The following is a 27,579-nucleotide window of genomic DNA, read 5'->3' on the forward strand; positions in this document are numbered from 1 at the left end:
TTCCTCATAATGTATAATAGAATGATATTTTGCACAATTTTTTCAGCCTTGATAGTCACAACAGGCCCATCTTATTCAGCCACCTCTCTGGTGTTGGCGGTTTACAGGTGATATAGTTCACTTTTAGGTATATACATTAGGACTGAGTGATATATCAATATATTGTCCAAAACCTGTTTGAAGTCCATATTGTAATATCTGTTTCATAATTTTTGACCTGGCAATATATTGTGAATCATGATTGTGTGTGTGTGCTATGCAAAAATCACAATGCAGGAAAAACTGTGAAGCCAGCCAATGCCTCTACATAGCTCCATCGTGATATACTGGTATATTGTGATGTTTAGCTGGTGATATATCACGATGTTGAAAACCAGATATCGCCCAGCTCTAAATAAGACATGAGAATTAAAGCTAAGATTCACAGGAAGCCAAATCTTTTGCTCGGTGCATCCCCCTGTCCTCTGCACCCCTGTTGAATCCTGGCACACTCAGAGCACCGGCTCTAACTTTGCATGAAGAGGTGAAAGTTGGTCTTCGTGAACTCCTGATGGATGGTATCAAGCAAGGTGTCGGAATCCTGCATCACCTTTGGCAGAATTGGCTGCCCAGTCAAGAAACTCTGCTCTGGTGTGTATGTGAAACTGAAAGTGCTGGAATAAATCAAGCCGTCATTCCTTAACAGTAGGAGAGGGACAGTGATGGGGTATCTCAGCCACCTCCAGTCACGGCTGAACGCAGAGATATCAGGAACAACGCATACTAAAGTCTTGGGACTCCTAAGGAGGAAAAGAATGCACAACACAAGAAAAATGTGGTTTCTTCCTCCTCCCCGCAGTGACTCAAAGGTTTACATTGGAGTCACTTCCAGACAGCCCATTTCACTGAGCATTCATCCTGATTTGCAGGGAAGTTATATGATGCCCATTGTTTATTGAACATTGGATTTGTTTGTGGGGAAGTTACTGTATTTTTCGCTCTATAAGACGCACCAGACCACAAGACGCACCTAGTTTTTGGAGGAGGAAAACAAGAAAAAAAATATTCTGAATCTCAGAAGCCAGAACAGCAAGAGGGATCGCTGCGCAGTGAAAGCAGCAATCCCTCTTGCTGTTCTGGCTTCTGTGATAGCTGTGCAGCCTGCATTCGCTCCATAAGACGCGCACACATTTCCCCTTACTTTTTAGGAGGGAAAAAGTGAGTCTTATAGAGCAAAAAATACGGTATACAACACCACACCCAGCAATTACCCCACACTTTCCAGTACATCTTCCATGCAAAGACTTCTGCAAGAACAAGTGGGCTTTCTCCCTCCTCTCCTTGCATGCCCCATTCTCCCCAAATTGGCTTGGGTGGCGGTCAGGAGAATCCCTGGAACAGCACACATTGCGCTGATGGAGCGATCTGCTTAGCTTAGCGCTATTTTGAATTCCTCCCTGTGAGTTTATAGCAAGTATACACTTGTTGAATGTAACGTGTGAACACCCCAGTTGTCTGGAACATGCCCAAAGAATAGCGGTTGCGGAACTGCCCAGGTTAACAGACCTTGTCTGCACAACAGATTGTCTCTCTGCTTTACCTGTACATGGTCTCTGCTTCCACATCTCCAAACCAAACCTTCAGGTTTGCATGCATGTACTCGCCCTGCACTTCTAGCATTGCCACGTCCCCTCCACCTGCCAGCTGTGAGAAGCAGACCCAGTCGCAGGGAGAAAAGGTTACACACATCTCATCATGAAGTTACAGCACAGCCTCGCGTCCCTCTTCCCCTTCCACCTTCTGACATTAAAGCAAGCACGGGAGATTCCAGACTGGCTGCTTAATCGAGCATTCCTGCTGATATATTTGGACAAAATTGTGTGGCGGCGATGCAATGTCGCCTGTTCCTTGAGCGTTCATCCTGATAAGGTGGTGTGGAGGTTACCTGACATCACTAGCTTGTTATCTCACATTTGAAACGTAAATTCCTGGGACATTTCTTATCTGACATAGGGCCTATAAAACAGCGGTCTTCATATTTAGAGGACAGAAAATAGGCAACAGCCTTCCACCCAACATTTGTTAGATCTGAGTGACGTAGAGGCTGCAGAAGAGCATGTGGTGTCAATATACAGTGGTATCTTGGTTGTCGAATGGAATCCATTCTGGAAGTCTGTTTGACTTCCAAAAAACGTTTGACAACCAAGGCGCAGCTTCCACTTGGCTGCAGGAGCTTCCTGTACCCAATCAGAAGCCACAGAAGCTGTTCCAGACATTTGGGTTCCAAAGAACATTTGCAAACCAGAACACTCACTCCCAGGTTTGTGGCATTCAGGAGCCAAAACGTTCAAATCACAAGGCGTTCGGGATCTAAGGCACAACTGTAGTTCATTTATAAACCACAAGTTTACTTTTTGAACTTCTCAAAGTTGTCTTCCCTTCTCAAAGAGGCTCCCATATTGCATACCCAAGTTTACACCCTTGTAGTCTACATTAAATCAGCCAGAAGAAGTGCTATCTTCCAATTTCACAGTCAGAATGACAAACCAGATGAGAAGCCCTCTGGCACCCATCAGCGTGTACTGAAAGAGTGAAAGAAGGGCACCTTCTGAGTATCCTGAGCATGGGAAGATGGGTTCGTGATTTAATCTCCAAGTAATCATGAGTGGCATCCCAGGAAATGGGGATATTTCCGTTTTCATTAAAGCAGTTTCGCCAAAAATTCTGCCAGATTTTTCTCTCTCCATCACAGAGCAACAAGGCAGAAAAACTCGACTCACCTCCAGAGCTGTGATGAGAGGGACTGGGCTCACAGGATCCTGAATGCCAGTGAGGCAGTCACTGAATGTGTATTCTGCGGTTTCCGTCCCAATGATGGTCCAGCAAGAGCTGTCGTTCAGCAGCTCCCGGTTAACTTCCTTCGGACATGGTGATGCCTGTTTGAACCATCAACAACCTCACTGGGTACTTAGAAAAGAGGAGTTGAACTAAGCCCCAGTTCATGCTACCTGAAGAGTGTGGTTGTGGTCAACTTTCTACTTGGAATTATTTAGGATCGCATTGGCAGTTCCCACATCAGTGCTGGTGACCCCCCCCTCCAGAGCCAGTGTGGTGTAGTGGTTAAGAGCGGTGGACTCATAATCTGGTGAACCGGGTTTGATTCCCCACTCTTCCACATGCAGCTGCTGGGTGGCCTTGGGCCAGTCACACTTCTTTGAAGTCTCTCAGCTCCACTCACCTCACAGAGTGTTTGTTGTGGGGGAGGAAGGGAAAGGAGAATGTTAGCCGCTTTGAGACTCCTTCGGGTAGTGATAAAGCGGGATATCAAATCCAAACTCTTCTTCTTCTTCTTCTCCAGGAGGTGCATTTCTGATATGGGGGCTTTATGTCTGTGGCACTCCCAAGAGCTCATGGCACAGTCTATTTGTCAGTCTATTTGTCAAGGTGCCGTGTTGAGTTTAGTGTATTAGATTAACAAGACTAGCCATCTGGAAACTGTTCCAATTTCAGATGCTGCTGAAGTGATCGTTGGGACAGGTGGGCGACCCTGCTCACCTGTCAGAGTGGCCCATAGAGAGTTGGCTGCTTCTGGATCCAGTTCTCCCAACCAGATCCAGTTCTGGTGTATACAATGCTAAGTGAGGTGGATCAATGGGCTGGCTCAATGAAAGGCAGGTTCCTACATTCGTACAAACGTTGCTGGACTCCAACTCCCATCAGTCCCATGTCTGGGGTTGTGGGAGTTGTTGTCCAACATTATATTTGTGGACAGAGAAATAGGGATTTCTCAAAAAAAAAAAATTCTAAGGGGAAGAGAAATTCTCCAACAGTTTCTCAATCCAGGGTTCACTCACCATTAGCAACAGCAGTGACATAGGTTATTTTCTAAGCATTTTCCCACCACCCTGTTGCAAGTAGCAACACCACCAGCACTGGCTGCAGCCAGGCCACCATTTTGCATCTTCCGCAATGTCTGGGACTTGTCATTATTTGGGGCACTGCATGTAGGAATGGCAACCGCCAGGAAAATGGTTGAGAATGTCCACAGAAAATTCTGCAAAATTCTGTCTTCTTTTTCTCAGGGCCTTTGAAAATTCCGAAAGTTTCTCCCCCTTCTTGCTACGAAAAAAAAATAAAATTCTGAAATGATTTCAGCTCTGCTCTAGCCCTGTGGCACAGATTCCAACTTAAATAATGCAGCAATATCTTGATACAGCTGGGGTGGAAGGTATCTTACTTGACCCCCCAGTTCTGCCCCCCATCCCTGTTACCTGGAACTGGACCACTTTCTCTGTGGAGAGGCTGAGGTACATCCGGTCAGTGCCATGCAGCTGGAACGCACATTTATGCAGCTGGGAGACAGGTTCGTTCACATCCAACATCACTGATTGCTTAGCAACTTTCCGAATGATCTGGGGAGATGAATATACGCCTGGATTAACAGCAGCTTGGCGGGGGCTTCATGTTTTTTATTCTGGTATTGTCCTTAGGATAATAATAATAATAATAATAATAATAATAATAATAATAATAATAATTTATTATTTATACCCCGCCCATCTGGCTGGGCTTCCCCAGCCACTCTGGGTGGCTTCCAAAAGAATATTAAAATACTATAATACATCATACATAATACATACTGCTCTATTGAATTATCAGGATGGGGATAGAAGGTTATCTCCAGATTTTGCTGTACGGTTCTCAGTTCAAAAGACACATAAAATGTGCATTAAAATTGTACTTTAGTGCACAACACATATTTTGTGGAATATGACATTAAACGTAATATGGATTTTCATGAAGGGTGTTTTTGTTTTTTTAACTACAGATTGAATGCTGAACCTGGATGGAATGTATTTAGGACATGGACTACATAGGATGTGAAACGGACATGATGGGCTGAAAATATACTAATTGGTGGAATGTAGCAACCATGCCAAATTCCTGGGGAGGGAGAGGAGCTAGAAGAGGAGGCAACCATCGCAAAATCTGGGTGAGGCACAGGATGCATGACATACTATATTGAATTTCAGATAATGCAAGAGAGAGAGAGAGAGAGAGAGTTAAGATGAATTCTTGGTTTTTGCCTTCCAGTTGACTGCCGGTCCTTACCAGAGGGGGCAGGGCCATGCCGGTGGCTGTGCAGATGAGGCGAATGGTGGAACCATAGTGAATGTATCCTTCTCGCAGGGGGAACTCACCCTGGGACTCACCCGCTCGATATAAAGAAGGATGGGAGAAAAGAAAAGAAGAAAAAGTGAGGAAAAGGTGAAAAGCTAAATGCAAAGAGCAAGAAGGAGGGACTTAACCGGAGTGCCTTATTTGACAAAAAGTTTTAAGATGGGTGGGGAACTTCAGGCTTGGGGGCTGAGTGCAGCCATCCAGACCTTTCTGTCTGGCCCCCAGGCCACACACCCCCAGGCCACGCCCCTTCTTCCAAGGCTCCACCCCTCACTGGCCTCCTTGAATACTATTGCCTGGCTGCAAAGCATCCTTGAGCTGTGATAATGCCTTTTGCTTGCCTAGATGGAGGGGTGTGGGAGTGTGTAAACCTCTGGCACTTGTGTCCCTGGAATGTAGCCTATTGTACAATGGTAAGAGTTCCACCTGTTTCTCCTCCCTCTTTTGTTTATGGTCCCGCCCAGCTTTGGCCTGTGGCCCCCAGAATGCTGCGTTTGAGGCATGTGGCCCTTGAAATGAAAAACATTCCCCATCCCTGTTTTAAGGCAATCCCATTGATATAGACTCACTTGCAGTACCCAGATAGCAATCACAAAACAGTGTCTCCTTCCAAACCATATTTTATCCATCCCTTACACAAAACTGTCATCCCTTGGTCATTTTAACTCTTATGCAGTCCACCCTGGCCCCAAACATATTTATAACTTCAACAGGGACGTTACAACAGATGCTAATTTTCCAAGTTTGATTAATTGCCGAGCCTTAATTAGCCGCTTTTATTTTGGGCTAGGTTGCCACCCACTCCTGGGCACGGCGCCACCGAATGTTGCAATGCCACTGGCTGGGAGGTCAGAACCACCAACGTCCCCACATTATTAGTGATTAAAAATGAGCATGTTGTTAGCAAGCCTCACCCAGATGAAGTGTAAAGGCTGCCCACTGCCTGGCACTTGCTGTGAAGGCGCCACCCTCAAACGAAAGATACCGGGTGCTGACAGTCTGGGAGCGCAGGCGGTTGAAGAGGGAGACTTTGGACCCGGACGGAATGCACACTGTGGGGTGGCAGGGGGACAGGAAGGAGAGCATCAGGGAAGAGAGCGATGTAAATGGCTAAGTCCAGGTTTAATGCTGCAGCCCTGTACACGCTTACATAGGAATGAGCCCCATGAACACAGTAAGATTCGTGCAAGGAGTCAACATGTGCAGAATTCAGGGAAGCTGTTGCCGAAGACTCCACTTCTGCAACCCCAGATATTTTGTCCTACAGTAGCATTTTCCTCCTTTGCCAGATGTTCTGTCAGGGGCTGGACTGAGGAGGAATGGTGGGAGCCGCCCCCCTTTCTCCTGAACCTTCCCAAGGGCAGGAGGACAGCATTGATTTAGAACAGTGGTTTGCAGAGGGGCATAGTCCTGAGGGGGAAAGCTGGGAGATAATGGGTGAGGAACAACTAGAAGAGGAAACACCAGGAGAGAGACAGCTGGCAGATTCAGTGTCTTTGGACAGCATTCCTGACCCCCCTTCGCCTAGGACTAGACGGGCTTTGAGGGTGATAGAACAGAGAGCTCAGAGGCAGAAAGCTCAGATTAACCGACGTAGGAGTGACATAGATTAATGGGGATGGAGGGGGTGAGATATGCATTCCTTTGTCTCTCGCTGTGATTATTAAAGAAGCTAACTGGTAAGAACACTCCTTTCATTTGATCTGATGAATTACTGCCACTGGGGGAGGGATCCGTTTCCCTGAAGCTGACACGTTCTTGCTTTAACATAGGAAGCTGCCTAATACCAGATCAGAATATTTGCCCATCTTTTCTCCAGGGGTGGGAACCTCAGGCTTGATGGCTGATGGTGGCCCCTCCAGGCCTCTCCATCTGACTCTTGGAACTCTCCCCAGGCCACACCCCTCAACAGCCCTGCTTCACACTTTCCTTGAGGGTTTTTGCCTGGCTGGAATGTGTCCTTGAGCTCTGATAATGCCACTTGCTTTTTTGGATGGCACACAAGCCAACATTTCTCTGCTGAAAACAGGGACGCCCTATTCTGTTCATCTGACTGGGTTGCCTCAGCCACTCTGGGTGGCCTCCAACATATATAATAAAACATTAAACATTAAAAAATGCTTCCCTATACAGTGGTACCTTGGGTTACAGACGCTTCAGGTTACAGACTCTGCTAACCCAGAAATAGTACCTCGGGTTAAGAACTTTGCTTCAGAATGAGAACAGAAATCACGTGGCAGTGGTGCGGCGGCAGCAGGAGGCCCCATTAGCTAAAGTGGTGCTTCAGGTTAAGAACAGTTTCAGGTTAAGAACGGACCTCCAGAATGAATTAAGTTCTTAACCCGAGGTATCACTGTACAGGTTTGCCTTCAGATGGCATGGGGGTCAGATAACTCCACACCCTCCAACATTTCTTTGATGAAAATAGGGACATCCTAAGGAAAAGCTGGACATTCTGGGTTCAAATCAGAAACTGGTCAGCTTCTGTAAATCTGGGACTGTCCCTGGAAAACAGGAATACTTGGAGGGTCAGAGATGGAGGATACAGAGTAAGTGTAGAAGCTAGCCTACTGAACGAAGGAACATGATACATTGGTTGCTCTGCTCACTTTTGTCTCTGACCTTCCTACCTGGCATGTGGCCCTCAGAAGGCTGCCCAGAAGAAGACGTGGCCCTTGAGTTGAGAACGGTTCCCCACCTCTGGTCTACTCTTACTTACTGGTAGCAGCCATCTGGGATCTCAGATTCAGAGTCTGAACCAGCTTCTCCCCTCTGCTCCTTTTAAGCATGTGCTCTACCCCCACGCTATGCCTCCCTCCTAGCCTGTTGCGGTACCTTCTCCAGCTACACCCAGTTTACCATCCTTTCTTGTGGCTTCCTAGCAAGGTGGCTGCCGCCAAAGACACAAGGAAGGCTCCTTTCACTGGCACCCAAGAGCCCATGTCCACTTACAGTCCGTATTCTTCAGGGATTGCTTTTTCTGGGAAGGCTTGGAGATCACTTTGATCAGCTTGCTGTGGAACGTGCCGATCTCCAGCCCGTTGCTGAAGAAGAGATTGACGACCAGCCGGAAGTGCTTCCTCTTGTCTGAGTCTGAAATGTACAGAGCTTTGGCACAGCTGAACACCTGCATCAAAGCGGGGGATTGTTATGGCTACAATCCTGTACACCAGTGGTTCTCAAAGGGTGGAAGAGGCTTGTTTATAATTATATTTTGGGAATGATGCATGTTCTTATGTAGCTGCATTGTTTTATACTTTCTGGACATCCCATGATCGTATTATAAATCAGTTCTGTTCTGTGTTATAAATCAAGCAGTGCTAGGAGCTGCTTCTTTCTGTTTTCCAATGCATTTATCAATAAAAAGATCCACTTTTTTTAAATCCTGAAAGTGGGACCCAGAGAAAAAAAAAGCTTGAGGACCACACTTGCCTTGGTGTAAAGCCCATTGTACTCAAAGGGTCTTACTTACAGGTAGGCACAAACATGATCGAACTGTTAGCGTCTTCAAAGTGCAGAACAGGAAGACTTTAACAGCAACTGTGTAAATTGGATTACAAACCATCTTGCTTTGATAGAGAGACTAGGTTATACAACCCACAGAAAAAAGCAGCAATGTTTTAACAAGATGAAAGGAAGGGATGGTGGGGGAAAGGAACCTTCCAAGCAAGAAATACAAAGAAATGAGATGGCAAGGCATCGTTTTTGTCTCCAGGACCAATGAGCAGGAAAACAAACTGGCCTTCTCAGGGAATCGCATCAGCGTGAACTATCATTAGCTCTGCTTGTCACCAGCAAGAATGAAATGTGGGACGAAGCAACTCTCAGCAGAACTCATAATGGTCACCATTCACAACCCTTTGAGGTTCATTTAAAGGGGAATGTGATTAGAGATGTTATTACAGGTGGGATGAAAAACTTGGGGATGGGGAAGGCTTTATTTACTTTGGGGTTAGGGAAATCCAAATGGAAAATTAATGTTCACGTGCAATTGGCTGTGCACAGCACAAGGAATCTCCTAGGTTTACAGTTCCCAGTCATCTTGGCGCTCCCTCTCCCTCTCCCTCTCTTCTGATAGGCTTTGCTTTCACAATGAGTTAAGCATTGCAGAGACAAAGGTCCCTTCTGTAGCCTTCTTGGCCCTTCTCCTGGTCCCAGCATTCTTCCAAGGCTGGAGATAATGCCACAGACATTTTGGTTCTATAAAAAGGTGCCAAGCTATCGCTCCCGCTCTTGATCTTTTGGGACCATTTAGGGGTTTCTTTCACTGCTTATCTGCCAACAAAAGAAGGTACTTTCGCTTGACAGAGAGCAGTATCTATGTTCACCAGCAGAAACCTACAGCTTTGCAAGCTGCGTAATCCCTGGCAGATCACCAACCACGGAAAACCAGCTGTGGAAGGACAAAGGCAGTGATGAAGGCAGATTGGTTTCTTTGAAGCTCCTTTCTGGAGGCCACATGCAAGAGGATAGTGATGTGAAGGAGTAAACAAAACTGACTTTTATGGAGGAAGAAACTGTGAATGCTGCAGAAGGCGGCATAGGAGAACCAATACATTTGATCAAGTCCTCTGGAAAATGGTCAACATTTGAGCATTTTTATGTGGATACCTGTAGCTATCCTTCGGGAGGTTGCAGACTCTTCTTCATTGGAGGTTTATTAAGCAGAATTTGGATGGACATCTGAAATTAATGCTTTAGCTGAGATTCCTGAACTGCAGAGGGTGAGACTAGATGGCCCCTGGGGTCCCTTTGAACTCCACAATTTTATTATTCTACCTGCATGATTGGTGAACTCACAGTTGTCTCATTCACACTTATTTTAAGGTGTGCGCCTAAAGCATCTTCAGCGTACAGCAAAACCGTGTGAAGGGAGCAGTGTGCAAAAATGTAAGGTGCCAGGCATTGAAGTACACATGTTAAACTCTTGAAAATTCAATTAAAAAATTATTAACAACAACAAAAAGTAAGGCCCTTTCTCTGTTAGCTCATGCGATTGATCGAATGAACTAAGCTGTTGGCATCTGCCATGGTTTGCGTGGGAAGTGAATTGCCATCTCTTCCTCCTAGTGGGAGGGTCTGTCCTAGGGCCCTGACATTTTGTAGGCTAGTCTCTATGTCATCTGACATATATGCCCTTGCAGCACATGCCAGCGTGTAGCATGATGCTAGACTAGACTTCATCCAAGGGCAGTGTGCCTGTCCGGGGGAAGGCTTCCTGCAAGTTTCCGTTACAGGAACGCAAAAGACATTTGAGCAAACCAAAGGCCTTTTAGTCTCTCAAGCAATAGTCCCCTGAGGGATCATTCTCCTATCAAGACTTTACGATCCAAGATGGGTGTTGGCTCTTCCTGCTCAAGGCACTAGCTGGTCTCCCTAGAGACTTAATTCCCCTACACCAAGCCCAGTATTTCATTCGCCTCTTGGCTGAGGCCATATTTAAGATGTCACAATGCTTGTTTATCCAATGGCAAAGGAGTGGTAATGGGAAATCACTTGGTGTTCCAATAACATCACACATTTATTTTTAGGAATGGACCCCATATCCTTTTAATCTGGTGGCTATATTTTGGTGGCTCGGCTCCAAAGTGGCTCCACAGCTTATATAGAATCAGAACTCGGAAGGATGGTAAATGCGAGCACTGTGTCGAAATTTCACAGCATTCAGATTTCATATTGGATTGTGGCACTGCTTTTTCTTCCTAGCAATGGTACGCAGTACCGCCACCTTTTTTGGGTGGTAGGGGACGAAGTAGGAGGACTCTTGGACTCCACTGGAGCATTGTGTCTTCTTCCCTAAGCTGGGCAAACACTTCCAGGGCTTGGGGGAAGGAGGAGTGAGCCTGTGTCCTGGCAGTCTGTAGGACTGTATAACCCTGTGGCATGCATCGTCTGTTCTGTAATGCCAATGATGGATTCTCTCCCAATGCAAACAGCAGCTTCAGAGGAGGGATTTATATCAAAACCACAGAAGGGGATTTGCAGTTTTAAAAAGAAACAAAGCTTACTCCTGTCAAACTGGCAAAATGTATAGAACACGTGCTAATAAGTGCTGGAAGTGTAAAGAGATAGAAGGCACATTTTACCACATGTGGTGGAATTGTAAAACAATTAAAAGTTATTGGGAAATAATCTAAGATGAACTGAAGAAGATGTTTAAAATAACCTTTGTTAAAAAACCCAGAAGCTTTTCTGTTGGGTGTAATAGGACAGGAACTACCAAAAGAGCGGAAGAAGTTGTTTTTGTATTCTACAACGGCGGCTCGGATTCTACCAGCCCAGAAATGGAAGGATGAGAAGATACCAATGAAGGAAGAATGGCAAGTCAAGGTTATGGAATATGCAGAAATGGCAAAACTTACGGAAAGAACCAGAGACAATGATAATGATAATGAAGAATTTAAAAAAGAGTGGGAACCTTTTATGTTGTATTTACAGAAATACTGTAAAGATATGGACTCATTAGCAGGGTTTGATTAAACACAAGTAAGAAAATAAGATCAAAGGTTAAGTAAGGATAACATGGAATGAAATTGACTATAGGATGTGATCATGAAGGAAAATTTGGTATAAAACTGATAAGAAAATAAGAAAATAAAGGTATAATATTATAAAAATAAGGTAATAATTAAGCAGAAGTAGTAAATATTTAAAGAACCAGAAGGGGAAGTTGAGGGAAGTCATGGGTGTGTGTGTGTGTTCTTTTTCTTTTATATGACAAATGTTATATTGTGTTGTTTGATTGAATACAAAACTGTAAAAATCCAATAAAATCTTTTTAAAAACCCAAAAAATACCAACAAAGTTTGCTTGTTCAATGAGACTGCCAACAACCTGGCAGCATTAGGGAAGGAAAAGGAAGGTATTCAGGGCTGTTATATTAGAGACCAGTGACTTTTGATGTCCCCTCTCTTTTCCATCCCAGCTTGTCATTAGAACTTACAACTAAAAACTTGAGCTGGAGTTTGCCTATTTCCTCCTCCCTTCCTGTTCATTTTCCTTTTGTGCCTTGCCTCTTAAAATTGTAAGCATCAGGGCAGGGAGTTGGGTGTGTGGGTTTTTTTAAAAAATCTGATCTGGGAGCCTTATCTGGCCAAGGAGTAGAATTTATAAAACACAAATAAACAACAAATAAATGGATTCTAACTGCCATTGCATGGTAGATGGAAAGACCCAACTTCTAACTCACTGGCAGTCCCAGTGAGGATCGCATTGGCTGGGTTGTATGATTCTGATTCTGATCCCTGCTAATCTATACCTTTCATGCACATCGGCCATCATGATGACATAGTGCCAAGTTACACAAGTTATAGACCTTGCCTTTTTCCCTGTGCACAGTGGAACCCTGTGAATGGCTGTACACATAACACCACCTGCTGGGTTTGGATGACTGTACCTGAGTCCTTGGCTCAAACAATCCCCTTTGAGCTCTGTTTTCTTGCAAAATGTCACTGTTTATGAGGCTTCGACTTGTTTGAACTCTCACTACAACTCGAGCCATGCTCCACATCTTTTTCCTCGGCATGTCTCAAGGCTGCATTTGGATTGTTTTGGCACTGATCAGTTGATAAGGAACAATTTCTAATATGTAATTGCCCTTGCGAGATGTAAAAGATTTCACTCTAAACTATAGTATTTAAAACACTGTAAAATACTGTAAAAGCAAACAGAGAAAAAGAATGGCAAAGAGGGCACAATCTAATGCATACCTACTCAGAAGTAAGCTCAGAGTTCAAGGGGACTTATTCTCAGGTAACTGTAAAGGACGGCAGGCTTAAAGCCAAATAGATTTAAGCAAGTGTTTCTTGTGGGTTAAATTCAGTATAAACTGAAGTCTCCCATTGAAAACAATGAATTTGACTGGGCCATGCCTCAAATCACTGCAAAAATCAGGAAACAGCATCCCCACTCTGCAAAAAAAGCAGCAGCAGTTTTAAAAAAGAATGAGCATAAATATGTTCAATGCAAGGCACAAATTATAATAATAGTACTGTAATAATTTATTATTTATACCCCGCCCATCTGGCTGGGTTTCCCCAGCCACTCTGGGCGGCTTCCAACTGAATATTAAAAACAGTACAGCATTGTTGTTGTTATGTTTTGAGATCCATCATCCTCATTATTTTTTTTAAGCGTGAGCTGAGTTTATTAACAATACATATCATAGCCGCCCTGAACAGATCCACCTTAGGAATATAGGGAGCTGCCTTAGACTAAGTCAGACCATTGGTCTCTCTAGTTCAGATGGTCCATCTAGCTAAGATGTGGGCCATGTAGCTCAGATCTAGCTGAGATGAGATGTAGAGCAGATGTAAATCAGATCTAGATCAGATGTGGTCCATCTAGCTCAGGCCATTGGTCCATCTAGCTCAGGTGTGTTTACAGTGACCTCAAGGGGCTCTCTATGGTTTCAGACAAGGCTCTTTCCCAGCCCTACCTACAGATGTTGGAGATTGACCTGAGGCCTTCTGTGTGCAATGCAGATGTTCTATCACTGAGCCTTAATTTGCTGCTTACCTTGGAATCTAGCTGCTCCTCAAAGTTTAGCTTCTGGGTCTCCACGTGGCTGCTGCTTGTGCCATCGAGTCCTATATAGCCACATACTTTGGAACTGTAGTCTGTTGGATCTTTGGCAGGAAAAGGAAAGGAAGTGAAGCAGAGATCTCATGATCTCTAGGAAGTAGCAACATAGCTACACCTGATATGCAAAACCAACCCTGTCCACATGCTTGTTGATATTCTCAAAGAATTCTTTGTGGTCAGTTTTTATCTCCATCTAAAAAGAGGGTGTTGAAAAGAGATCATAGGAGCTCCTATGTTCCAGCATAGCAGGGCTTGTTCACACTGGAGTTTACTGTGTGCTTGCAGCTGTTTGTGTTCCCATTTAATTTGCACAGTGTTCAAGAAATTAACCTCAAACAGCACCAATCTCATTACTTTCCCCCTTGTAAATTCGGGTTCGCCTGATATGGGAAAAATCTGACAAATTGGGGAAAATGGGGTTCCAAACTGCCCATGTGGGGTCGCAGATGCCCCCCCCCCCGTGCTTTTGAGTGGGTGCCTCAATTGTCACTTTCTGCTCCTCCTCCTTCTATGCTTTCATTTCTCTTCTGGTTGTGCACTAGCCTATTTCCAGTATGCTCCTGGGCACAGGGATATATATATTTCTTTTGATCCCTCTGATTTGAACAAACCCAGAAAACTGCACAAGCACATTTACAATTGCTTGACTGGGTGCCTTTGCACACTTCTTGCCTGGGGATTTTTCTTAAAATTAACACCCCCCCCCCGAAGATGCACGTACAGCTATTTGTGTGCATTCCCTGTTCACACCTGGGACGCGGGTGGCGCTGTGGGTTAAACCACAGAGCCTAGGACTTGCTGATCAGAAGGTCGGCGGTTCAAATCCCCACGACGGGGTGAGCTCCCGTTGCTCGGTCCCTGCTCCTGCCAACCTAGCAGTTTGAAAGCACGGCAAAGTGCAAGTAGATAAATAGGTACCGCTCTTGCGGGAAGGTAAACGGCATTTCCGTGCGCTGGTCTGGTTCGCCAGAAGCGGCTTAGTCATGCTGGCCACATGACCCGGAAGCTGTACGCCGGCTGCCTCGGCCAATAAAGCGAGATGAGCGCCGCAACCCCAGAGTCGGTCACGACTGGACCTAATGGTTAGGGGTCCCTTTACCCTTTTACCTGTTCACACTTAACTGACATAACTGAACCAAGAATTAAAAAGCATTATAATTCTATTACTCGACCGCAAAAGAGAAAGCCTGCAGGCAAGAACAGGGAAGACTGAAGTTGCTTCACATATACAAATTATACCTGCAGGTGTGGACTGCTCTGGTCTAATTTGAAGGAAGGGAAAGTGGATTAACAGGTAAATAATGTTGAAATGCACCCAGGTCTCCCCTTTCAAAGCAATGCCGGTTTTTGTGTTATCACCTTCCTCTGCCCCTTGATGTGTCAGCAAATCCTGAGGCTGTAAAACTCTCCCTGTGGTCTGGACACATTTCCTGCAGTTGGCAGCCCAGCCTGCAGCCCAACTGCTCCATATTTTGTGGTGTTTTTATAGGCTGATAGTCGGGTGGTGGTGGGCTTCTCTGTAGCCTCTGCAGTCAATAATCTGTCAAGTCTACTAGGTAGCAGAGGCCAAGGTAAACCTTGACCTAAGTAGACACATGTCCTGTTGATTCCCCTCGGTGTCCTATGGCAAAGACTGATCAAAAGGAGCAGGGGCACCCTTAGGCTAAGAAAGGAGGTATCAGCAGGGACTCTTCATGGCTCCAGATGAAAAACATGGTTGCATGGCATGAGAACATAGTGGTGGCTCAGTTGAGAATGGGTGGCATTGAGCATATAGCGCTTTTCAACATTCAAAGCGCCCCATGTGCATTATCTAGCTGCAATCTTTGCAAGAGCCCTGTGACTTGAGTAAATATTATTACACACACACACCCTATTGCAGATGGAAGCAACTGGGGCTGAGCTTGCCAAAGACACGTAGTGAGTTCAGGGCAGAGGTGAGATCCAAACTGGGCACCTACTGATTCTAAAGTAGGCACTTATTCATTCATCGGCCGAAAAAAGGAGGAGCTACATCAACAAAAAAGAGAACAACAATTTGCCAATGATGGTGACTTTTACGTATACAGTAGATGCAAACTTAGAAATAATTACTATAATTTAAATAGAAATACAGTGATATTTGGGGTTGGGCAGCCCAACTGCCCATCAAGGGACTCTGTCCCCCAAGTCCATTATTGCTCAGAGACGAATTAATGGCAACAGCGGAGAAGACTTCAGATGACATATGCTAGTGGGGCAATACCTTTCATGTCTTCCTTCTTCAACTTCCAGCCTGGTCCAGTCAGGTAAACGCAAGGCGGGGGGCAGAAAAACCTGAGAAGAAAAGAAAAAGTAAATGATTAAGCTAAGAACACTTCACTGACAAGAGTTGTGGGTTTTTCCCCCCTGGAAAATTGTGATACAAAATACATCGCCATTATTTTATAAAAAGATACAACGAAGGCTTGTACAAGGCAACACACAGAAAAAAATGGCGAGTGTGGAATTTTTTTTTTTTTTTAAGCAACAAAATGGGGCAGGGGTGGGATAAGAACAACAACAACAACAAAAAGCAAACAAAGAGGGCCATATATTAATTCCTTTCCTATGTACATCCACAAGGTTAGAAAATATGAAGGGGCTGTTTAAACAGGTAAAATTGTTAGTAGGATTGGAATATCACTTGTAGGTGAATTCTGGACACAATGGAGATGTAAAAGATCTGGATCATCATAAAAGATGCAAGAGGAAATTATTAATAATAGGATCCACAAAAGGAGGATAGAAGTCCAGGAGATTCCTTGGAATCTTGTTTTTATGATTTATGTTTGATATATCTCTAAGACGTTAATTTGAAAGACCAAATCAATAAACTAAATAAAATAAAATATGAAGGGGCACCGATAAATAAAACTTTTCAGAAATCTTTTTTAAAAATTAATTTATATAAGATTTAATACCAAGATAGCATTGCTGTGTATATTGTACAAGGATTTGTGTACAATATGCACACAGAATTCCTATTATAACCTTCTGGATAACTAAATGATCACCACTATTAAAGAGCGATGGCATGGGAAAATGACTAAGCTTTCATGGTTCAATCTGGGACATACATATTCCGATTCCTGATGAGCCATAACATTCGCAGGATAGCCTGGTCATTACATTGTATATGGAATTGTTTTTAATTGTTTCCAACATACGAAATGTTTTTACGAAATTACTTTCCATAGTGCTGAACAGGCACAGGGGTCTCTTGTTATGATCTGGGCTCCAGACATCAACATGGAGCAGCCACATCTATCAGAGGCACAGAAAGCTCGACATGCCCCCCTACTGTGGAAGGTGGTGGTGATTATATAGAGGGGAAAGCTCTCGTTTCTTCACTTCTCCTTGAGCAGAGGGAGGACTTGTCCCTGTGACTGTCTCAGCCTGGAATGTGGAAGTTTCACAGGCTGGGAACAGAGTTTACATTCACAGCGAGATCCTTAGACCAACACAAATAAATTGAGGTCCAAAGGTTTGGAAACGTGTTTCCCTGTGTTTTATTTGGGTTTCCGCTGTCTTTAAACTCACGTGAATGGCTAGGATTCATGCTGCACTGGTAGTGCGTAAAAATGTTGGTAATAAAACACACCAGAATGGGTGGTTTTATACTCCGATGCCATAATAGTATTTTTTGAGGATGTTCATTACAGAACAAGGTCCAATCTGACTCATTTAGACTTTAGCCTAACAAGTTTAGGGCCAGTTCTTTTGAAGAATAGCTGTGTTTCAGTTCATGTATTGTTACTGGAGGTAAATTAGGGAGCTTTGCATTAAATTTCAAAACAAAGTAATATTAGCAATAATAGCAATAATTTATAATAATGATGGTTTATTTCTTGTACCCCACCTATCTGACTGAGTTACCCCAGCCACTCTGGGTGGTTTCCAACAAAATATAAAGGAACAAAACAAAACATCAAACATTAAAAGGCTCCTGAAACAGGGCTGCCTTCAAATGTGTATGAAAGGTCATATAAAACAATAATTTATCCTCCATTGCTAGTGGAAACAATTCAGGTTTCAACAACACAGTGTAATAAGTGTTAAGCAAGAACGCGAGTGGGGGAATCTACCACAAATGTTATACATTGGCAACATGAGTGAATTCCGGCTCTATGCATTTCCTGGAAATGATGATTCCACCAAAGAATCCTGTGAACTATAGTTTATAGGTGATGGGAATTGTGGTAAACTACCACTTTCAGGATTCTTTGGGCGAAGCCACATGCCTTATATCAGTGGTGGCCAGACTTGGCCCTCCAGCTGTTTTTGGACTACAACTCCCATCATCCCTAGCTAACAGGACCAGTAGTCAGGGATGATGGGAATTGTAGTCCCAAAACATCTGGAGGGCCAAGTTTGGCCACCGCTGCCTTATATGTTATAGTGTGGATGTGACCTAAGAAAGGGAATCGGATACCTTAGAAGCAGAGCTGGGTGTGCTTGAAAAACTACTGGAGACCCACAATTCATTTCACGTAGAGCACATACGCACACACATTCCACCTGTTTAGTCTCTCTACTGTGGAGAGCCCCATTAAAATTCTGATTTAAATGGGAAGTTCAAGCTGATTTCCTACCTCTTTTCACTGCCATACGATTTCTGAGCAACTTTTGCATGGACTATCAGCACAGTCCGGTCAGATGGGAGCTGAAGGTACCTGCGCACTCCATTTCGGAGAGGGTCAGCTCGCTCTGGATTGGATCTACATTGGAGGCAGCAGAGTAGAACCACAGGTATAAGTAAAGGGAACTCAGGTGTATCATTTGAAAAGCCAGAACACATGATCAGCAGCCTCATGCATCACATTGATTACTGGATACCTCCACTGGCCTGTGATATTGTGCCGTTCAGCAACATACCTGTCTCTCTTTCTTTAGGTGTACTTCCATAGTGTGAAATAACAAGGTGGTATACCACAATAATTTCTTATAGTGTCCAACAGCCCAGGAGAAATTATTTCTTTGATTCAGCCCTTAAATTCCAGACGTGGTTATATAAACCTCCTATTGCATGTTGAATAACATATCTTGGCAAAAATAGAAGAATAATAGCTGAATTGTACTCTATTAAATGAGAATCCCTTTAAGATGGCTCATCTACCAAGGATGTACTTTGGTTAAGGAAACATAAATCCAACAGGAAAGAACACTGTTCTTTGCAACATCCAACAATGTTATTAAGCCACCCGAAGGCTTCGGCCAACTGGCTTGTTATCTCCTCTCATTGTTCTCTTTTTGCTCAGTCCCCTGTCTCCTCTGCCCTTTCCCCAGGTTCCAGGTTCCTTGTCTGTTTTCTACTCCCTTTCTCAGCCATCTTTTCCTCTGGGCTTCCTTCTCCTTAACTGTCCTATCTCCTATGATGTACTTCCAGTCCTCCAACTTCCTCATAAACCACTTCTGTCCTTTGGGTCAGTGTGAGGCTTTATCCCAAGCAAAGCTGACAATGATGCTTGCCCTCACATAAACCGGACTGACAACATGCTGACAATTCTCTACTCCTTGAAGCTGAAACCTTTCGATTCCTGGACAATCCATACCAGGAGATTTACTGCAAAAGCACAAGATACCTTCCAAGAAAATGCCACTTGTGCAAAACTATTGCATTTGCCCAGGTATGGCATTTTAAAACTGACAGCCGTGGTGTGGTGTGGTGGGTATATTTGAGGGTAGCAGGTTATGTAGAAGCTCAACATCGATCACATTTCTGCTGATATATATAGGAACTGGGACGCATGGTGGTGGAAAAACACTTCATGTTGCAGATCGCTCTGGTACAGAGCTATAAGCACTGAAGTGTCTTTTGCCTGTCTATTTTATGCATGTGTGTTCATTGCTGGAAGGAGGGAAAAGAAAGCCTGCAACAAGACTGCAATCCTGTAGATGCTTACCTGGGAGAAAACCTTGCTGAACACAATGGGACTTGCTTCCAAGTACTCATAAGCATGCACTTTGATCTGATAGTGCTAAGGAGCCTAAACGGCCAACAGCTGGGTAATTATGCAAGGGCACAGAAATTGACTGAACTCTTTTTGGTATGTTTTGCAAATTACCCAGCATCTTAGCTCCTGTAATGACAGCTTTGATCCTAGCTCTATCTCTTTGCTGCATTCCTAGAACTGAATAGAATTCAGAAACAGCCCGTGCTTTATGAAAACAAAGCGTCTTAGATTTGAGCAAATGAGAAGAGAAGACTCCCTGGAAAAGACCCTGATGTTGGGAAAGATGGAGGGCACAAGGAGAAGGGGACGACAGAGGATGAGATGGTTGGATAGTGTTCTCAAAGCTACCAGCATGAGTTTGACCAAACTGTGGGAGGCAGTGGAAGACAGGAGTGCCTGGCGTGGGGTCATGAAGAGTTGGACACTACTAAACGACTAAACAACAACAATTGTGGAATAGGTTTTGGTGTACAAGAGTGGCATAAAGTGTTACTCTAAGATGACAGGTGTAGGTACACACACACACACACAGAGAGAGAGAGAGAGAGAGAGAGAGAGAGAGAGCGCTCTCTGTGTGTACATTGTAAACAGTAAGGTTAGAGGGAAATGAAATGTAAAAGCTACAAACTGACAATTACATCAAAGCCTAAATCAGGGATGGTGAAACTGACCCTCCAGATGTTGTTAAACTTCAATTCCCATCAGCTCCTGTCAGGAATGGTGGGAACTGTAGTCCACCTACATGTGGAGGGCCACAGGCTTAAAGGTCTGTAAAATAACCACAGCGAAAGCAGTGTTGATTATATAAGACAGAGATAGGGAAGGCTGTATTAGTGGAAGAGCCATAGCTCATTGGTAGAGCATCTGCTTTGCATGCAGAAGGTCCCAGGTTCAATCCCCAGCATCTCCAGGTAGGGCTGGGAAAAATTCATGCTTGAAAGCTTTGACAGTCACTGGCAGCTTATGCAAGCAATACTAGGCTAGATGGACCATGGGTCTGACTCAGTAGAAGAAAGCTTCCTATATTCCTTGTACCTCTGTCACACCACCTTTGCCTCACTGTAAAACTCTTGTCTCTTTCTGCTTTGTTTCACCTTGTGAAATGCAGTTTGGAAGCCCAGTCACTTGGCATGCTCAGCCCAGTGGACCACATCTACCCTGTTCTTACACCACAACACTCTATTGTTCTTAAAATTTTTGTTGGCTGAACTATTTCCATGTTCCATCTTCAGATTTCAAATCTACTGGAGACCACCCAACGTCCATCATCTGGTTTAAATTTACATTCGTCAAAGTCTATGGGCAATGGCTTTCTGGCACATGGTATATGTTTAGGATTACAGGGAATTATTCGTTCCTTCTGACATTGATTATAGTGAATCCATACAAGGCTTTGAGTATTGTGTCATATTATTACTTGGTCATGTCTGCACCAATGTGTTGCATTGTTAGCTGGGATGGAGCTTTAATGTCTCTAAAGCACTTCTCTTCCAGTGCTTGAGCTCCCATCCAGGATTCAGATGGCTCTGCAAAGCAGTGCTAGGAAATATAATATTATGAGTTTGGAGGAGTAGGCTGCATGTAGAGACCCTTCTAACTCCCGGATCCAGCAAGTGTTAAAATGTAAGCCAGGTAGCTTCCTGATGAGGCGATTGTTTTTCAGCCATGAATATTGCATGTCACAGAATCTTGGCCAGTGGCTACATGGGGTTCAGAACCATTTGGCCCTTTTCACGAATCTATAATTCACATGATGTTATGCAATATTTATCTATACATCTATTGACCAATCTGGTGACCTATTTATTGATTCATAATGTAACTTAATGTGGAACTGCCACTTTTGATCAAAATGCACAGCTCCACCATTTTTCTTCCCTTTGGTCCCATGTGAATGGTATGCCAACTGATAATTAACACACGAGTGGGGATTTCTGCAGCTGCAAGCCATTATCACTATCAGTATTAAAGGGTATTCGCAAACGGCTAATTTTAACTATAGAACTGTAGAGATGGAAAATATTTCAAAAGGTTCTCTAGTCTAACCCTCTGCCACTGTAGGGAAGCTGCTGCTATAAGATCCCTGATAGCTGGCCATCCAGTCTCTGCTTAAAAACAGCTAACGAAAGAGAATCTGCCACTTCCCAAGGCAGTCCATGTTTACTTCAAATCCCTTATCTTGTAAGTTGAACCTATTGGTCCAGGGCCTGCCCCCTAGAGCACCAGAGAACAACTTTCTCCATCATCTACGTGCCAGTCCTTCAAATATTTGAAAGCGGATATTGTATCACCTCTTTATCATCTCATCTATCTTTGTTGCTCTCCTTTGAACCTCTTCGTTTGTTGATATCCTTCCTAAACTTCAGGGCCCAGAACTGTACATAATACCTCCAGGTGAGGCCTGGTTGTACCAAGAATCAGGTTGTACCAAGTCCAAGAGACAACTTCCTTAGAGCAGATACTCTTCTTATCTCCTGGTAGTTTATTTGACATCTGAAAGTATCATCCTTGCCAGTTTCTACTAACTTGGCTAAGCTCTGGGTCCCCCCCTCCCCAGTCCAGCTCTGCACCAAACAGAAAGAATGTTTCCAAACACATACCAACAGCGGAATAAAGGAGAAAAACAAAACCCCTCCCTGGCTATTGATGACTGCGGATAAAAAGCCTCAGAACGTGTGAATAATTTTTCAATTATGTAAAGTCAGAATTTGATGGACATGTTTCATGATTGATATTTCTACCTGAACACAGCTGTCCTTACCACCCTCTTCTGGACAGGCAGCAGCATGAAGCGCTCAAGGCAAATTAAATGGAGGCATGATTGCTGTCCTGCCAAGGAAATTCCATGCAATTAAACACATCACTAACATAAAAAGCAATGAAATGCTATTAATGTCCAGTTCATGTGCTGGCCAGTCAAGCACTCTCAGGACAGTACGAGCCTAATCTGTGCCAAGATTCTTGTTTACATTTGTAGGAGTCACACGTACTTCAGCAGGTCTGATTTCCTTCACACGTCTACACTCGATTACTCCTGTTTACCCCAATTTAAGTGATGAAGCTTAAAGCCACCCAGAGCCAAATGTGGGTCATATATTCTTTGCACAGAAGGTGTACTAGAAGGCCCTAAATCTTTAAAAGGCCAATGCAGATTGGATAGCTTAATGCAGGCACCCCCAATCTTTAATAGGACCTGCAATGTTGACAACACCCATTGACTCTGTCCAACATCAGCCAAGACTTGGGCAAATAACTCTTTAGCCTCTTGTCCTATTTTAACTGCTGAGCTGCTTTAATGGGGCTGTTTTACGGTAGATTTAATAATGGGTGTTTATATTTTAATGTTTGGATGGGATCATTTTATTGTGTATGGTGTAACTGTTCTTAAAACATTTTTAAAATTGGTTTCAGATAAATATGAAAACAAGAACCATTCAACACTTATCCAGTAGCACATCTGATGCTATTCGTTCTGTCCATTGACTTTAGACTTTAGGCTTACACATTCAACATTCAAACACATTACTTAACGTCATCTATCCACGCAGAAGACTGAGCAGTTGGTTATAATAAGATCTTGATTCTGGTCAATAATATAGTTAAAGAGAGGGGTCCACGTTTCTTGAAAGGTATCTCTTTATGCTTTGTCTTTAATTGCTCTCCTGTGTCTGGTGAGATGCTGAGACATTGTTGTATCCCAGATATTATTTTCCCATATATTCAGGAGTATTTCAGGGTGCAATATCAATTATTCTGTATTTTAAAAATGCTGTGCAACTGTAAACCGCTTAGAAACCATATTGGTATCAAGTGGAATATAAATCCACACATAACAACAACAATAACAACAAGGATATCAACAACAGAGACTATGGTGGTGTGAGGGTCGAATTTAGGGGCAGGCAATCCAGGTGTTTGTCATGCTGTTATGTCTGTGTTGCAGGAAGGGTACCTATTGTTGCTTTTTTAAAAAAAATCTGTGGGGAAATGTAGAATGTCAGTGCCCATTCAACAAACTTCCTGTGTCAGAGTGATGGCGATGAGATCCATGTATGCACATTTAAGATATTCTATGACAGGGATAGGTCCCATGTTCAAACTATCCATCAAATTTGCAAAAATAGGGTGTGTGGGATGAGACAAGTATCTGGTGATGGGAGCTAGGATAGTGACGCCTGCTTTAAGCCTTTCCCAACCTGGTGCCCTCTACTTCTGTCAGCACATCCCAATAGTGAGGGATGATGGAAGCTAGAAATCTGGAGGACATGTGGTTGGGCACAGCAGAAACCAGAGATAACCAACACTGCATCCTCTGGTTGTTATTAGATGCCAGCTCCCATCAGCCGCAGACAGCTGAACTACTGGCCAATGGGAATGGGAGTTGTAGTCCATCTTATCTAGAGGGCCCCAGGCTGACTGCCCCAGGCAGAGAACTTGTGTGAATACAAGGGTACCTCGGGTTACATATGCTTCAGGTTACAGACTCTGCTAATCCAGAAATAGTACCTTGGGTTAAGAACTTTGCTTCAGGATGAGAACAGAAATCATGCTCTGGTGGCGCAGCGGCAGCAGGAGGCCCCATAACTAAAGTGGTGCTTCAGGTTAAGAACAGTTTCAGGTTAAGAACAGACCTCCGGAACGAATTAAGTACTTAACCGAGGTACCACTGTACATGCATTTCCCTTTACATGCCATACTTTTAAATGTGTTTCTGAGAGGGGTTGGGGGTTACTGTTTTCTTTTCTTACTTTTCTTATTGTGTGTTTTTATCTTGTGTTTTTATGCTGGGCACCAGTGAAGCGCGGCATGCAAATTTTTAATAAATAATTATAAATTCCCGTTCCTTTGAATTATCTTCAATTATCTAAAGGGCTGTCATCACGTGGAAGATGGAGCATGCTCGTTTTCCCCTCCTCTGGAGGGTAAGACTCAAACCACTGGCTTTAAGCTACAGGGAAGGAGATTTCAATTAAACACCAGGAAGAACTTTCTAACAGTTAAGAGCCAACCTCCCTGGGAAGGTGGTAGACTCTCCTTCCTCGGAGGTTTCCAAGCAGAGGTTGGATGGCCATCTGCCATGCATGCTTTAGCTGAGATTCCTCCGTCGCAGGGGGTTGGACTAGATGATCCCTGAGGGTCCCTTCCAGCTCTACGATTCTATGAACTGCCAGCCTGACTGGACCGGTCTCTTCCTTGGAGACTCGGGCTCCTGTCTCTCCCGCCTTCCTTGACCTTGCGAGACAGCCTCGGGGACACACGCCCACCCCGAAGATCTTCGTGGGAGAGGGCGGGAAGGAGACGGCGCCACCCTGCGCGTTGCCAGGCGGCGGGGGCGTGGGTGGGGCCGGCCCCGCGCAGCCCCGCCACTCGCCATGGGGCTGCAGCCCCACTCTCTGCAGCCTCCAGGGGGAGGGCTCGGCCCCCAGCCGCTCCCCACGCCGCCCCGGTTAAATGCGGCGCCCGCCGCTCTGCCTCCTCTCAGTCCCGAGCCAGCGGCCAGAGCGCAAGCAGCGGTCTCCCTTCTCTGCGTCCCGCCCCGCCTCGCCGCCTTTACCTGCCCCAGGACCAGGGAGGCGTCGTCCGGCTGCCGCTCTCCTCGGCGTCGCGTGGCTGCCCCTCTTCGCCTTCCAGACGGCCGAGGTGAGTGAGGGGCTCCGGGGAGAGCCGGGCACCTGAGGGCGAGAGAGCGCGGGGCTGAGGGAGCGCATGGCACCAGGATTCATGACTTCCCCCCTCCCCACGGGCAAGGGGGCAGGCTGAGTACCCTGCTGATAACGGGGCGCAGGGGAAAGGACGGTGAGGAGGCGAGTCCCCTCAATCCTGAAAGTTTTTTCTTCCTCATCCCCCGAGAAACTGTTTCCCCGCCACTCCCCTGGCAAAAGGCAAAGCCAAGCTGAGCATCTCCTCTGCTTGTTGCATATAGCAGTAAGCAAAATGTAAAGGACCCCTGGACGGTTAAGTCCAGTCAAAGGCGACTATGGGGTGCTGCACTCATCTCGCTTTTCAGGCCAGAGTTTGTCCACAGATAGCTTTCTGGGCCCTGTGGCCAGCATGACTAAACTGCTTCTGGCGCAACGGAAATGCCGTTTACCTTCCCGCCGCAGCGGTACCTATTTATCTACTTGCGCCGGTGTGCTTTCGAACTGCTAGGTTCGCAGAAGCTGGGTTTGAACCCCTGACCTTCGGATCAAGTGCAGCTGGAAGACTGGAGGGAGTGGGTAGAGACGTGTGCGTGCCAAAGTGGGGGTCCAGAAACCATGCAGGGTTTCCACGTATTATTTATTAATTGTATTTCTATGCCACCATTTCTTCCAAGGAGCTCAAGGTGGTCACATGGTTCTTCTCCCCATTTTATCCTCATAACAACCCTGTGAGGTAGGTTAGGCTGAGAGATGGTGACTGGCCCAAGGTCATGTTAATGCGTAGGAAGAGGGGTGTGTGTGTGTCAGACAGACAGACAGACAGAGAAGTTTTTGGAAAGAACACGAGGGATCGTCTCTCTCCCTACTCCAGGCATTCTACTTTTCCTTGACTTAAATACCATAATGGGATATATGGATAAACACCCAAGCCTTTTAAACCTCCATAAAAAGAGATTGCACACCTTTTCTGAGCAGGTCTTTCCCTCCTTATCCAATTCCATGCAGCTTCATCCCAGTTGCTCCTCAGATTTTTTTGTATATCTTTTGGGGAAATTTCTGCTCCTCTGTTCATAAATCTACCCCATGTTCTCTGGTAGAAGATCAGAATTGCAGAGTTCTTGTAATGAGTTCCTGCCTTTCATATCCTTTTATAAATAATAATAATAATAATAGCAGTGTGTGTGTTGGGGGGTGGGGTATGGTTTTTGTTTGTTACTATGGCATCCCTTTTCATGCTTTTGTATTGTAAACCGCCCTGTGATCTTTGGATGAAGGGCGGTGCAGAAATTCAATTCAATAAATATTTATAATACCCAGAAATCTGTAGCCCCATTCTGAGTTTTTGTATAGGGCAATGTTTGCCAGGAAATGGATGGCAGTATTGGGATAGAAGAGCCTACTGCCTTCTTATTATGCCATCCTCTCACTCCCTATTCTCACCTGTCTACGAATTCATGTGAGATTCTTAATCTTAGGATCGTGGGTTTGAGTCTGACATTGGGCAAAAGATTCCTGCATTGCAGGGGGTTGGACTAGATGACCCTTGTGGTCCCTTCCAGTGCTATGCCATAATCTGCTCAGAGGAGCAAACCTAGAGCCGGATGTGCTGCTCACTGCTATGAATAAGAATGGGGTCAGTTGGCTGGTCCATCTAGTCTAGTATGCTGTACTTGAAGGCTTTTCTAAATCTACCTGGAGATGCCAGAAACTGAAGCTGGGACTTTTTATATGCAAAGCATGTGCATACATCGCTCAGCTACAGCCTTGCGATAAAGCATACAGATCCTGCCAATAAATAAAGCTCCCTTTGACCACTCCTGTTCCTCACACAGAACCAGGGGATTGGTTTCTAAGAACTGTGGCTCCTTACAGAGCACAGACCTCCCTTCACTTCTTCTAAGCTCCCTCTGGCCTTGGACATTTCAGATCTTCAAGCAACATCCCAAGGGTTGTTGGGGGTAGATTTGGAAATGCAGGTGCTTGGCTCAGGGATGCTTCATGCACGGTAATTTTCTTGCACAGGTATGACGCCTGAATAGGAAATGTGTGCCCCATCACATGCCATGAACGCACACACGCCTTCTGTAAAATACATAAATGCATACCTGTGCATTGCACACGGTGGTGCACATGCAATGTACAAACTTTCCCCCAGAAATGGTAACTGTATAAAAAAGCATTAAGATTTTTGAGCCACCTTTGTTTTCTCCAGCCATTTT

At 44.7% G+C, this 27,579-nt stretch overlaps 2 protein-coding genes across 3 annotated transcripts in view; one reads left to right on the plus strand and one right to left on the minus strand.

The window, feature by feature from the left end:
* Positions 1 to 308: 308 nt before the first annotated feature.
* RBPJL (recombination signal binding protein for immunoglobulin kappa J region like) lies at positions 309 to 27,281 on the minus strand. The gene is made up of 12 exons (XM_077929513.1): positions 27,242 to 27,281; positions 25,273 to 25,483; positions 18,357 to 18,482; positions 15,989 to 16,059; positions 13,678 to 13,787; positions 8,113 to 8,287; positions 6,075 to 6,212; positions 5,092 to 5,195; positions 4,251 to 4,391; positions 2,760 to 2,915; positions 1,580 to 1,683; positions 309 to 779 (listed from the first exon to the last, which is right to left on the minus strand). The coding sequence occupies exons 1-12, from the start codon at positions 27,279 to 27,281 to the stop codon at positions 506 to 508; spliced, it is 1,650 nt and encodes a 549-aa protein (XP_077785639.1). The 3' UTR covers positions 309 to 505.
* The window catches only part of MATN4 (matrilin 4), a 45,657-nt gene continuing 43,297 nt past the window's right edge, over positions 25,220 to 27,579 (plus strand). Inside the window, exon 1 of one of the 2 annotated variants that reach the window (XM_028735042.2) lies at positions 25,220 to 25,358. The gene's annotated coding sequence lies outside the window, so the exon portion shown is untranslated. The remainder of the gene's footprint in view (positions 25,359 to 27,579) is intronic. The other variant, XM_028735043.2, reaches the window with a different exon arrangement.

Source organism: Podarcis muralis, chromosome 5, assembly GCF_964188315.1.
Source record: "Podarcis muralis chromosome 5, rPodMur119.hap1.1, whole genome shotgun sequence".
In the NCBI taxonomy this organism is placed as follows: domain Eukaryota; kingdom Metazoa; phylum Chordata; class Lepidosauria; order Squamata; family Lacertidae; genus Podarcis; species Podarcis muralis.